Below are 14,282 nucleotides of genomic sequence, written 5' to 3'. Positions count from 1 at the left end.
TTACACAAGTGCTCCACTTGAGAAATAAAACGGAATTTACCCAAATATTAATTTGGTTTTAAATTAATGTGCAACATGGTACATTAAAATCAACTTTAAAATCTGGGTTTAGAATCAGAGCTGCTGAACACGCCTCTTCTGTGTCACTGTGCCACCGTTTGGCTATTAACAACGTCAATCAAAACTATTTCGTCCAATCCGCTTAATGTTTTCTATCTTGACAGGAAATGCTAAATTTGCGGAGTTTCGTTCCAAACTATCATCCGACGTAATACAGTTTTCAAGAACAATTTGAAGGTACTTATGAAAAATATATTTTATCCTTTTAAACATTACTACTGTAGGGTGCTAGAAATGTTGAATGGCATTCATGTTGGATTTTCTCAGCGCTTTCAAAATCTGCCTGCAAGTTACTTTCACCTTGTTTCGTTTTTATGCGGTAAAATGGGTGCAAAACATTGCTGCTTGGGGTCACCATGTCAGCTTTAAAATATACAGTATTAGTAAATATATAGTGGCTAAAAGAAAATTTCCCATCATGCCTTTTGGTATGAACGAATAAATACATAAACAAACAAACAAACAAATAAACGAACATAATCCCAACTCATCTTTATTTATACAGCACCTTCAGAACAGCTGTAACAAAGCGCTATACAGCATTAACAATAATACAATACTGTTTACTTCTACTTGTATCTCTCTCTCTTTTACTCCCCCTACGGAAATTCCAGGGGTAAACTTGATCAAGCTGGTGAACGCAATGAAGGTAGTATCCTTCCTGGTGGTTGTCTATGTGACAGTGCCACTCACCATCTACCTGTGCCCTTGGATACTGGATTATGCCATTTTTGCTCACTTGTGTAAGGACAATTTCCAACTTCATATCTATTAGCGATTTGATTTTATTGTTTTTGTATGAATTACTTTTGTTCCATGTACAGTACATCACTTTGTAGACAGCGGTGGTTGTTTTCAAGTGCTCTACAAAGACAGTTGGGTTGAGTTAGTCCACTGCTAATAACAAAAATGCTAACCTTGTGCACTGTCATCTGTAGTGAGGCTTCCATATTTGGTGGATCTCAACCATCCAGAATATGTGCTTAACCACACGTGCAACTTCTACCTCGACCCGGAGGAGGGCGTCCGTGTGGGTGTATGGTAGCTACCACTATCTTTTACAGAGTAGCAATACTCTTTAAAAAAAAACAAAAAAAAGCTCTGCACCTTCTGAAATTGTTTGTTTGCGTCTCCCTGAGGCACACGCTCCCTGCCAGCCAATGGGATGAGGCGGCAGGGAGAGGCCCCGAGTGGTACCGCAAGGCTCTGGGAGATGGAAGTCCTGTTATCATCTATCTCCATGGTAACGTGGGCACCAGGTAACTGTAGAGGCACTTCGATGCACCTTAAATGAGCCCGGAGGGAATTGCACAGGGTTTATGCACAGGTAACTCTGAAATCTGTTTGTTTTCAGGGCCAAAAATCACAGGGTGCAACTGGTGAAGGTTAGTTTTGAAATTGATCATTCACGTTTTTGTAACATTTCAGCTAATTTATGAATGGAATTTTGCAGATTTTAAGTTCCGCGGGGTTTCACGTCTTGTCTTTGGACTACAGAGGTATGATCAGATTCATGATTTTACATCTTGCCCCGTATTCAGGTATGAGAACTGCTAAAATGTTAGCATGCTAACCTTTGCTATGCTAACATATAGCAAGCTAGCAACCTGAGTTGGCCTAATTGAAAGCACCTCGAACGCTAACATGCTCAGAGTTGCTATTTTAGCATTTGAATAGCAAGATTGCAAAGTGAGTCACAAGGACTCAAGACAGATCGATAACAAAACAACTTTTTAATTCATCGTTAATTTCCGTGACTTCCTTATGGGAAACGGATTTTGTGCGATGTAGGCTTCGGCGATTCGACAGGGGAGCCGAGCGAACGCGGGATGACCACAGACGCCTTCCACCTGTACACATGGGTGAAGCAGCACAGCGGGGGGTCTCTGGTGTGTCTGTGGGGGCACTCACTCGGTTCCGGGTAAGTTTCTCCTCGAAAATGTTTTTCATGGTGTAAATGGCTCGAAGGGAGTTAGCATTTTGTTTTGTTTTGTTTTTCTTGAAGCGTTGCGAGCAACACCGCTGTAAAAGTGCAAGAGCAAGGTGGGTTGTGTGGGTTTTCAGTCATCATTTGACATCAAGCACTACCGAAAAAAAATACTCAGCCACTGAATCATTATGCAGTTTGGATGCCTAAATATCGGAAGAAGGCGTAAAAGACAAGAGAATGACTAAAGTTTAGAGCTCATTTCACTCTTCAAAAGAAGCTACAAAGTAATCTATATATACAAGTATATATATATATATATACAGTATATATAAATGGCAAAATGTTTTTTACCAGGTTCCATCGTGGACGCCTTAATTCTCGAGGCTCCGTTCACAAATATCGGAGAGGTCGTTGTCGACTTTCCTCTGGCTAAGGTGAGCCCAATTTGTGATAGTTTACAGCTTGTTTGCGTGTGCGTTCACACCAACCGTAATCGTGTCAAAATATGTCGCGCAGCTCTACACGTTCCTTCCGGGCTTTGAACTCTTCCTGTGGAACACTTTGGAGAAGAACAAGCTGATTTTTGCGAATGAAGACAAGTGAGTCGTTGAATTAATTGACTGAATTGAAGTTTTGTTTGACACCCCAGTTGGAGTTTCATGTAAAACAAAACACAGGACAAAGAATTATAAACATTGTACATTTAAATACAAGAAATGGTTTGTTTTATGTACATGGCCAGCTTAATGCTAGCACCCACTGGAAAAAAAAAATGTCTATCTGTTCAGTTTAAAGGTGCTAACCTGTCCGTTGCTCATTCTGCACGCCGAGGACGACGACATGGTTCCGTATCGCATGGGTCAAAAGGTAGAGCGCAGACCATTTTTTCATTCAAGCGGATATGATGAGCCCCCCCTCCCTCTAATCCTTTGGATTTCCCTTCCAGCTGTACCAGATTTCATTGCGCACGCACAGGGAGCGCAGCAAAGAAGTTCCGTTGGAAATGATCTCCTACCCGGCGACTCGCGGATTCTCCCACAATGACATCTACTTGGATCCCGACCTGGCCACGTCGGTGGGGTGAGAACGAGACTTTTCGATGCAAGTGTCCCGGTATCAAAGGCGATGAAGGCAATATTCATTTTGCTTCTCGTCACAGCGATTTTCTGCAGAAGCTACGAGGGTAGCGTGACCGTCCCACATCAGCACATGAAGGCTCATGGAACGCACAGCTGCACTCTCCTCATTTTTTTCTGTACAGCAGTAGTTTTTTTTTTTCCTGTTATGCAATTGTGTTCAAAAGGTTACACACCCTGGCAGGATTTTTTTAGATTCCGCCCAAAACATTTATTTTATTTTTAATGAGATTTAAATTGCACTTGAAGGCGCTTGAGAATGACACAATCTGATTATTATTATTTATTTATTTTTTTTAAATAACTTGAATAAGTCTGCCCCAAATACTGTTGACGGTATCTCTTACCTTGAAGATATGCAGGTGCCACGTTCTTGGCCTGGAATGTTAAAATGTCATTTTTCCAAGTCAAAAGTCAAAGTAGCGCTGTGCAATGTGCAATCGTAGCAAACAAACTGCTTTACTGCAACAGATGAATGTGAGGTGAAAAAACAACAACCCGGTAGTCGTTTTCAAACACCTGTGATTTTAATGTGAACACTGGTAGGAAAACACTGAAGAAAAAGAAGGAAATTGTGCGGTGAAGTTGGTAACTCAGGTTCTGTTTTTAGCCTAGCACCTCCCCCCTTGCGTGAATGAATACATTTTTTGTAAATGCCTTGTGAAAAATGCTGTAACAGACACAAGACCAAGTAAATAAAGTTTGTTTTTTCCAAGGTAAAGCGACGTGAAGTTATTACTGATTTTTTTTTGGGGGGGGGGGGGGGCTGTTAGATAAGTATACCAAACCGAGGCCGCTTTTACATTTTCTTAAGCTCACGGGCAGTCTTCTCGAAGGCCTCTCGGGGCTCGCTGGGCGGGGGGATCTTGAGGTCGGTGGGCTCCACGCCCCACACCTCCGTGGCGTACTCGGCGATGGTTCGGTCGCTGGAGAACTTTCCTGTCGCCGCGATGTTCTTCACCACCATCTTGGTCCACTCTTTCGGATTCTGGAAATAAAACAGCAGTCAGGTATTCAAAGCTTGCAACCCGAGCCCATTTTAGAGATCCAATGACTATGCAGACGACTGCATAGCCTTCTCCAGAGCCGGAATTTGTGCGCTAGTTTTGAGTGCTTAGCCTTTTGAAAGCCGACAAAATTCATTTGAACGCTTCCAAATGATTCATTCATGCGCTCCACATTACCTGATAGAGTTTGCTGACTTTCTCTTGACATTTCAAGTACGCTTCAAAGTCGGCAAATACTTTGAACCTGGAAAGCAACGCATGGAAATTTGATTTGCAAAAAGATAAGTTTTTTTGTTTTTTTTTTTTTCAAAGTGTCAATTTTTGTTTGCAACCTACCGGTCGTATTTGAAGAGCATTTCGGTCAAATCCTTGAATAAATCTGGATTTTTGGGGCTGAAGAAGCCACTCGTGATCTGGTCCATCACTTGTTTCAGCTCTGGGATCTTGTTGTAGTAAGACATGGCGTCATAGCTGAAGAAAACGTCAAATATAAAATCAAGTCAGAAACGAAGAATCTTTTGCGGAGGGGTTTCAGGGGTCTACCCGTTTTTGTCCATCTCGGCCACGTCTTGCACTCTCATGCCGAAGATGAAGAGGTTGTCCACGCCGGCCTCCTCGGCCATCTCCACGTTGGCGCCGTCCATGGTGCCGATGGTGAGCGCACCGTTCAGCATGAACTTCATGTTGCCTGTGCCCGACGCCTCGGTGCCCGCCGTCGAGATTTGCTCCGACAGGTCTGTGGCCGGGATCACTGACCGACAAAACACACGCAAAAGGGAAGAACTATATCAGGGTGCCATCAAATAACTTTTAGTCCGCGACGTGTTGGGGGGGGGGGGGCAAAATGTTAGGAACATCTACGAGTGTATGACAAATACGAATTAAAAGAAAAGAGAAACCTTTTTCGGCCAGGGAGACTCTGTAGTTCTCCAAGAAGATGACTTTGAGCTTGCTTCCCACCACGGGGTCGTTGTTGACCACGGCGGCCACGGACGTGATCAACTTGATGATCTTCTTCGCCATGTGGTACCCCGGGGCGGCCTGCAGGGGGCGACAGCGGCTCACATAATTCTGCGTGTGTGTGTGTGTGTGTGATGTTTGCAGTGTGAACCTTTCCCCCGATGATCACGGTTCGAGGTACGAAAGGCGCAGAAGGGTTCTTTTTGATGCCTGTGGGACAACAGACAAATTATTATGAGTGTGACCGATAAACTTCGCATCATTTATGCAGCTGAATGAGTGCATAAATGCACGATCAATCTAGGTTGGTTGATCGTTTAGTTGATAATCCATCCATTTTCCGAAAGGCTTATCCTCACAAGGGTCGCGGGGGGGTTGTTTCATAGGTTAGTGATGATTTATGTTCATATTTGACACATTCAAATACGTAACAATGAGGATGGCTGCACAGCTTTATCCAAAGCTGTGATTTGTCTGGGTTCATTTTTTTAACTTGCTTCAAACGACAGAGACAGTCATATTGAACGCTGGCGCGTTTTGGCTGCCGCTGCTCAACCCGTATTGTTTTGTGTTATTTGTTATTGTAAAGTGTCCTTGGGTGTCTTGAAAGGCGCTTATAAATAAAATCTATTATTATTATTATTATTGTTTTTTGTTTTTTTTAATGACTGATTGAAAAGACTGAGGACAAACACAAAGTGTTATCGAGAATCCGTTATCCACGGTCAAAATTTTCAGGGATTTCAAAGTCTATGCCGATGATCTAATATCTTTATCTAAAGCGGGTATTCATTTTACATCTTCCTTTTGACCTTTATGGATTATTCAGTATTCAGCAGATGAATGTGTAGCTTTAGCCGTAGCCTGAGCATTGGGACAAGTCGTGTTTGCATCTCATCATTAAGAAAATTGCTGACAACAGCAGTACAAGTCAATGCCTGCAAAGAAATGAAGTTAAATATGAATTGAGCCACCGCCACTAAGGTTCATTAATTATATGTTACATCATAATATCAACAAAGCGAAAGTGTGTGTGTGGTCCTGGTGTCACCCACAAGCCAGTGGAAAAATCTCAGTGCACATCGACAAGCATGTGTTTGTTTGGACTTGCAGGAGTGTGTCGGCATGACGATTTCCCCCCCGGGGGGGGGCGACAACAACAACAACAACAACAACGTGTCTGTGAGTCGCGTACGCACGGTTGTACATGGTGACGATGTGCAGGCAGTTGAGCAGCTGCCGCTTGTACTCGTGGATCCTCTTCACGTGCACGTCGAACATGGACGCCGCGTTGATCCTCACCCGGTACTCCTTCTCCAGGTACTGCGCAAACTTCACCTTGTTGTCCTGAGTCACGCAGGCAAAGACACGGACACGAATACACACACACACACACACTGTAAATATACTGTATATTCACATTCACTGCGCATGTATCAACACATAAATGCATTCGCGTGTATACACACACACACACAGACTTGATTTAGGTTCACATTGGGCTTGTTGCGACAATGTACATTAATTACTGAAGACCGCAATTAAAAAGCAGCCAACTTTGTGCGGCAGGAGTTGCGCAATCTGCGTCTGAGCTTGCAGAACATACACAAACCAAATAGCCATAACATTAGGTACACGACAACGCGAGCTGTTGCGCGTGTGCGGGGAAGACGCCTGCGCCGACTCTGGTCAGCGTGTTGATGGAGTACAATAAAAGGTTGGCAAGGACCTCACTTACTCAGGCTATTCGATATTGCTTAAACTTTTTAAAGCCATGCGCAGATTACAATTGATGAGAACGAGCGCTGGTGCGCTACATTAAATTAGCGAACGACGGTCGCCTTGCCATCAGCGTGGAGTTATAAAAGCACCTGTTTCACTTTGGAGACATCCCGGATGAAAGCGGCATTGTCCACCAAGTCGTTTAGCTGCCGCAGTTGGCTGAGGTCCTTAACGTAGTCCTCGCCGATCACCTGAACGGGGAAGACGGATATTATTTATAGAAAATAAATAAACACATTTAAAAAAATAATAATAATAAAAACCTCGGCAATGAGTTCGGCCAGGCCAGGGTTGCACAGCAGCAGCCAGCGTCTGGGAGTGATGCCGTTGGTCTTGTTCTGGAACTTCTTTGGCTCCAGTTCGCTGAAGTTGCGGAATCTACACCATTGTGCAGCAGCACAGTTAGAATCTAATCACGTTACAGAGTCTGCCTAGCAACGAGTGGCCGTAAAAGGAGATGTGCAAATGTTGCGAGAGAGAGTGAGGACACATTCGTGTGGGCCAAGGGCTGCGCAAATCGCACTCACACGAATCTTAAATCTGACATTATCAAAGAAAATTGCAATCAAGCGTTCGGGGGGCCTCACTCACACTTGGGTCTTGATGATGTCGGAGTGTATGCGAGCGACCCCGTTGACGGCGTGCGAGCCCACAATGCACAGGTGCGCCATGTTCACCCGCTTGCCTCCGTCCTCCTCGATCAGCGACATCTTCCTCAGCTTGTCCACGTTGTTGGGGAAGAGCGACGCGATCCTCTGCATGCGAGAACAAAAAAAAAAATTTAAAAAAAAAAGTTTGGCCTGGTGTCAAAATTTCACTTCCTTTTCGCGCAACCCAACGGCCGTGACTTGATGAAATTTTTTGGGTAGCTGTTCGAGCAAGTTTGTTTTGGTTTTTTTAAAGTGGGATTAACTAACCGAATCAAACAGCCTGGACGCTTCTTGGAACTTTTTTTTCTAGTAAGAAAAATCTTATTTTTTTTGGCTTTTATTTTGAAAACAAATTGTAGTAGAGATGAGCTGAACAGTCAAAATCGGGCACAGTTTGAATCAGTCGAAAATAGAAAAATAAAAAACAATTCCTCTGAAGAAAGGTTGTAAAGTTTGCGTCGTTTTGCATCGTGTTTTTGTTCATGTTTGTAGTCTTCTATTCTATTTTTTTGTCGGGTGTGTGTGTGTGTGGTGCTCACATCCAGGTGGATCTGGTTGATCTGGTAGATGATCTGCAGATGTCGCGGCAGGAGAGTTTCCATCAGCTCCACAGGCCAGCGCTCCAGAGCCTCGGGGAGAACCGTGTGGTTGGTGTAGGCGAAGGTGCGCTTGGTCAGGTCCCAGGCCTGTTGGGGACGGACTTGACGTTTTCTCAGCTGAGGAACACCGAACCCCCGCGCGAACGTCCAGCGAGACTCACCACGTCCCAGTCAAGCTTCTCGACGTCCACGAAGATCCTCATCAACTCGGGGATAGCCATGGCCGGGTGGGTGTCGTTCAGCTGGATGGCAACCTGCAATCACAACATTCACTTTCCGTCCAAAAAGTTTCAAACATACTGTAAGCAACTGTTCAGTCATTTTCCGTTATTTGAATTTGTCCAACATTTTTTTTCTGATGCATTATTTAATTATTTCGTATTTTTTCCCCTAATATTTTTGTTTGCCTCATATTTGTGTTTGTTTTTAATATCGTATGTTTTCTCATAATTTTGTATTTCTTTTTCCTATTATTTTTTTAAATTATTTTTTAAAAAAATGTTTAGTCATTTCTTAATTTTTATTTTTTCTGATATTTATTTTATTTTACTATTGGCTGTATTTAATGTGGGCAACAAAATTGATAAATAATTGTTCTTTTCTATTTTCCATTTTTTATATATTTGTCTATTTTTTCTTATATTGTTGTATTTACTGATAGTTTCCTATTTTTCTGAATATTATTGTATTTTTTTTCAAATGTGTTTATTTTTCCATCTGATAGTTTTGTATTTTTCATCCAATATTTTCTCCCCCAATTGTTTTTCTGAATATTTTTCAGTCCTGTCTACTATTTTGGGGTGCATTTTTTCCTCTTAATTTTAATAATTTTATGATTTATTTTTTGCATGCCCTAAAACATTTGGGAAAGACTGTCCTATCCTTTCATTTCTACTTGAAACTTGGGGACCTGATGCAAAGGCTAAACAGTAAAGGTGCTTCCTGTTTGAGGGCTCACTTTATCGGGGAAGCTGTCGAAGGACGTGCGTCCGGGCGTCCCCTTCTTGGTGGTCTTGAAGCGGCGGATGATGTCCTGCAGGGTGGCGGCCACCACAAAGTACTCCTGCTTCAGACGCAGCTCTTTGCCCTCGAAAAACTAAACCCCACACACACACGCAGAAAGGACGTTTCATTACACGCTTCTTCAAGACACAGTGGCACCTTCATGCTTACATTGTCATTGGGGTAGAGCACTCGGGAAATGTTCTCCGCCAGATTGCGGTCCAAGACGGCCTGGATGTAATCTCCCACATTAACTGTGTAGACACACATGAATACGGTTTGATGCAACGTGTTGTCTTTCTCCACAAAGAGACAGGAAACGGTCTTGCTGAAGTAACAGGACGCTCACAGTCTCTCAGGTTGAAGTCGTTGGGCGCGCGAGCGGACCACAAACGCATCGTGTTGACCGTGTTGTTCATGTAGCCTGGGATGGGCGTGTCATACGGCATCGCCAGCACCACCTAAAGGGGTCAACCATGTGCATAAGATGAAGTTGCAGGGCCCCCCAAGTTGCCATTAAAAACCAGAGTCATACCCACCCCCAACATACCCCACCCCACTGCAAGCTGTAGTAATGTGTCATAAAACATGCATGCCACAAATCAAAAGACTCCTGAACACATTTTTGGTTTTGTAATTTGGTTCACCTGAATGTTTACACTCTGCAATACCTCCGCAACCTGCAATACTTTTATCAATGTAAAAGTCAATATGCGACACGGATACCTGCGTGTCGACCCACTTGGTGCCATCCTTGGTCTCTTCCACGCGTCCGTAGAAGTGAACGGGCAGCATGTACTCGGGGCGGGACTTCTCCCAGGGGTTGCCGTGACGCAGCCAATCGTCTGCCTCCTCCACCTGCATGAGCGATGAAGAGGACGATGTCGCACGCTGATGTTACGCCACTAAAAAAATATATTGTGAATTTTTCTCCCGTTTTTTTTCTGCATTTATTTGTACAAATGTTTGTATTTATTTTCTTCAAACGTGTTTACTGTGTCGTCTAATTTGTTTCACGAAATACTAATGTATTATTTAATCATTTTGGGGCGGGGGTGTAGCAAATTTGCATTATTTTCTTAATATCTGTCTGGTTATCTTTGATTCTTTCTTCTCATATTTCTTTTCAAATAATTTCAGGTATTTCCCCCCAGTTTCTGCAAGTATTTAGAGTTAAATCATTTTGCTAATCTGGACAAAAGTGCATGTTTGCACTGGAGGCTTGAACTGCAAATAAGCAGGAATCCAAAAGGGCAAAAAAAAAAAGATTTTCTGTCTGCGTTGCTTCGAACAGCCACGTTAGCGGTAATGATTAGCTTGTGCTGCATAGCGACCTACTCCACTTTGGCCCCATGCCTGATTTCGTAATAATAATAAGAAAAATAAAAGAAACTGATTAGAGCTGCACTCTGAACCGGTGGTTTTGTTTTACAGACCTGCCAGCCATCCCTAATTTTCTGGTTAAAGATTCCGTATTCGTAGCGGATGCCGTAACCATACGCCGCCAGTCCCAGAGTGGCCATGGAGTCCAGGAAGCAAGCTGTTGGCAAACAAATGACATTAGCGAAACTGGTTGCTTCGTTTGGAATAAGTGTTGTTAAAAAAACAAAATGCGACAACAACAAAGCCAAAGAAAAGTTCACAAGTATGCCATTTAAAAAAATAAATAAATTTATGCTTTCACGCCCACTGAACTGAACTCTTGATTATGTATGATGTATCAAAATTGATATCGCCATGTATCACATCTATCGTGATATTGTATCGACATCGCCACATTATCACGATCATCAACATTAACAGCAATGAAACATATCGATGGTGAAATGTATCACATTGCCATTGTAATTTACCGTACCGATCGGAATGTATCGCATCGCTATCAGAATGTATTGAATCAATATCAAGAGAACTCCTATGGACATAGACATGTATCATGTTAACACAGTTTATCCTATCAATATTGTGATGTAGCAAATTAATATACAACACCTCATATTGACATTACAATCAATCACATTTCCATTGTAACATATCGCACCAATATCACCACGTATCATGTCATTCTGACAATGTATTGCATCAATATCAGAATGTGTTGTACCGATATTGCAACATTTCTACCAATATCAAAATGTATCACATCAATAGCTGAAAGTAGCACATCGATATTGCATTATTAGGATGTATTGCACTGATTGTATCGATATTATCAGGTCATATTGATGTCATGACGTATCATATCGATATCTTGATTTAGCATATTAATATTGCAAGGCGTCATTTCAATACTACCACAGTATTCTAAAGCCTTTGCAAAGTATATCACAAAGTATCGTATCAATAACGCAATGTAATGTACCAATACTGCGATGCATTGTACCGATAGTGGAATGCATTGTCATGATACCACCATTTTTGTACCGATATTGTGATATACCATGCTTGCTGTAAAGCGACATGAGTCAACTTGAACCAGATGGCCCTCTTATCTTGGGTTTGCGCTCTTAAGTCAAAGCTGAAAAAAATTGGACGGCTCTTATCTCGCGGCGCCGCTATACAAGCGTCTATTGCAACACGTCTGGCTTGTGTTCACACGTTCCTTGCTCTCAGAAAGCTTCCTGAGACCGGGCATCCAGTCAAATATTTCTTATCGTTTGTCTTTCCGGAAACACCTTCAACCTTCTCCTACCTGCAAGTCTGCCCAGGCCTCCGTTGCCCAGACCCGCATCCTCCTCGACCTCCTCCAGCTCCTCCATGTCCAGGCCAAGCTACGCGGCACACACAAACACAGCATGCTAACAAACACATGCTACGCTGGTATGCAAATGAGCCAGTCCGACCTGGTAGATGGCTTCGTCGCAGGCGTTTTGCAGACCCAGGTTGATCATGGTGTTCTGCAGTGTGCGGCCCATGTAGAACTCCAGGGACAGGTAGTACACTCTCTGCACGCAGTCACACGAAACGGAAACGGTTTGAGGTACGGCGAAAGGCACGCCACAATGTGCAAGCGTGTACATGTCAATAAAAGCACAACTCGGGATATCAACTGTGGTGAGGGGTAAAATATTGATAATGTAATGTTTGGCATGCATAGATTCATTTATTTTGTAAGTATTCTTTGTATTCATTCATCTTGAAATGATTCAGCTCATTTTTAATGCACAGATTTTTTTTCCCCTCAGGATGTTAGATCCACTTTTTTCACTCTTACCAATATAGTACTTGTTAATATATAAAATTTTATGTCACAGCATGACAAAACTTTTGTGAACTACACATAACACATAAAAAATATTATCTTGAAATGAGCAGGTTTTGAGTTACGGTAGTCTATAAGTGATTAATTACAAAAGAAAAAACTTTGATGTCAAGAAGGGGGCCACAAAATATCATCTGATGGACCACGGGCTTTAAATTTGAGACCTTGATAAATGATAAATAATCTAATTTAAAAATGAGAATAATTTTCCATGAACACATGCAGGTGACCCCAATGAAGTGTCCAGAGAGTGAGTGATGCAGTTAGTTAGTTAGTTGGTCAATCGTGCTTTATTGCCCGTACCTTGGGGTCGGCCTCATAGTAGAACTGCTGAGTCCGGATCCAGCGGCCCACCAGGTGGTCGCGGACAGTGTGCGCCAGGGCGAAGTAGTAGTCCCGCGGCGTCGCGATGTTGCGGTCCTTGACCAGCGTGAAGTGCAGGTGGCGGTTGAAGCCCTTCTTCAGCTCGGCGACGTTTTCCACGCCCACGATGCCGCGAATGCTGATCTGCTTGCGCTTTTCCTGGTCGCTCAGCGGGGTGGCCATGATTTTGCCGGGTTGTCTGTCCGCCTGGAGTACGTGTCAAGTCAGGGGTTGCGGCTGTCCTGTCACTCGGCGGGTGCTCCGGCAGCGAGTGGCGTTTCTGGAGTTGAGGAAGTCAACTCTCCCTGGTAGGCGGGGTCAGGGAGGGCGTGTCTCTTTAAGGAAGTACAAAGCATCGCCTCTTCCACCTTGGCTCTTCCTCGACTTTAAGCCAATCAGCTTTCAGCAAATCACGTAAAGACTTTACACGATATCACGGAAATATGAATGGATGGAAATTATGAACGTAATAGAAAGTATTAGTAATGTTTTCAATGTGACGTTTCTAACATCTTTTGCCTTTTTAACTTTTCATCCGATCTGCTGTGAACATTTGACCAATCAACTACTATCAAGTATACTTTGAAACAATGAATTGTTGATTTTCTTTTCTTTCAAATATGACATTTATTAAATTATTAGTCACATTATCACGGTCTAATGTGACGTTTCTCAGATTTATTTATTTTTCGTCTCAATCAACTGTTTTCCAATCAGATCTCAGTCAGCACACTTTTTGGCCAATTTTTTCCCACGTTTACTTTCAGCCAATCGGCGTTCAGCAAATGAACTCTTGGCCAATCAGCTTTCTTCAAGATATCACCTTACTTCAAGATAACTGTCAGCCAATCAATCTTCAGCCTATCAACCTTTATCAATTTCTGCGGATCAAATTTCAAATAAATATAAACAGCTGAACGTAATATAAATATGAATAAATATATAAAACATATCCAACAGTTTATTAGATTAGTACTCACAGGATCAATTTTTAAAGTCAGCTTTCAGTATGTCATCTTTCAGCCAAGTGACTCACTGCAACCCTTTCCTGTCTGTTTTTTGGTGTGCAAATTAAACAAAGTAAACATAAAAGACACTGAAAGAAATTATAAATGAATTTAATGAAAAATGCAATAGTCAGGACAGCATTATCTACATGATCACATCACAAAGTGTCCTTTCATCTTTAGTCTCGCTTGCCTCGCACCCAATTAAGTCAAAATCCACTTTTTGACTTAATTGTGTGCTTTCAGCAAGTCAACTTTTAGCCAATCAGAATGGAATACTACACTGCATTACAATAAATCAGATCAGTAACTGTTTTTCACTGTTGAATTGCTATTAAAATATTAATATTTAGTGAGATAGGCCTTAGTTTTCTCACCCATTTATTGAATATTCACATTTACAGGAAAACACAGGCTCATAGGCTCAAATAGTCATAATAATAATGTGGCAGTCATCTAGTATT

At 42.4% G+C, this 14,282-nt stretch overlaps 2 protein-coding genes across 2 annotated transcripts; one reads left to right on the top strand and one right to left on the bottom strand.

The window, feature by feature from the left end:
- Positions 1 to 196: 196 nt before the first annotated feature.
- LOC147196571 (lysophosphatidylserine lipase ABHD12-like) lies at positions 197 to 3,907 on the top strand. The gene is made up of 13 exons (XM_086126657.1): positions 197 to 297; positions 735 to 863; positions 1,059 to 1,161; positions 1,260 to 1,379; positions 1,475 to 1,505; positions 1,574 to 1,619; positions 1,912 to 2,041; positions 2,126 to 2,163; positions 2,405 to 2,484; positions 2,567 to 2,649; positions 2,839 to 2,917; positions 2,997 to 3,130; positions 3,210 to 3,907. The coding sequence occupies exons 2-13, from the start codon at positions 764 to 766 to the stop codon at positions 3,235 to 3,237; spliced, it is 972 nt and encodes a 323-aa protein (XP_085982783.1). The 5' UTR covers positions 197 to 297; positions 735 to 763; the 3' UTR covers positions 3,238 to 3,907.
- On the bottom strand, positions 3,692 to 13,096 carry pygl (phosphorylase, glycogen, liver). The gene is made up of 20 exons (XM_086126656.1): positions 12,752 to 13,096; positions 12,030 to 12,131; positions 11,879 to 11,957; positions 10,623 to 10,726; positions 9,913 to 10,044; positions 9,536 to 9,647; positions 9,358 to 9,440; positions 9,143 to 9,280; positions 8,346 to 8,438; positions 8,125 to 8,271; positions 7,527 to 7,690; positions 7,199 to 7,313; positions 7,025 to 7,126; positions 6,353 to 6,500; positions 5,305 to 5,363; positions 5,093 to 5,234; positions 4,737 to 4,944; positions 4,530 to 4,664; positions 4,371 to 4,437; positions 3,692 to 4,174 (listed from the first exon to the last, which is right to left on the bottom strand). The coding sequence occupies exons 1-20, from the start codon at positions 12,992 to 12,994 to the stop codon at positions 3,986 to 3,988; spliced, it is 2,562 nt and encodes an 853-aa protein (XP_085982782.1). The 5' UTR covers positions 12,995 to 13,096; the 3' UTR covers positions 3,692 to 3,985.
- Positions 13,097 to 14,282: the final 1,186 nt, after the last annotated feature.

This window comes from Hippocampus guttulatus, chromosome 13 (genome assembly GCF_054856545.1).
Source record: "Hippocampus guttulatus isolate MCC_2025c chromosome 13, RoL_Hgut_1.0, whole genome shotgun sequence".
Taxonomy (NCBI): Eukaryota; Metazoa; Chordata; class Actinopteri; order Syngnathiformes; family Syngnathidae; genus Hippocampus; species Hippocampus guttulatus.
This window is presented reverse-complemented; position numbering and strand designations above follow the sequence as displayed.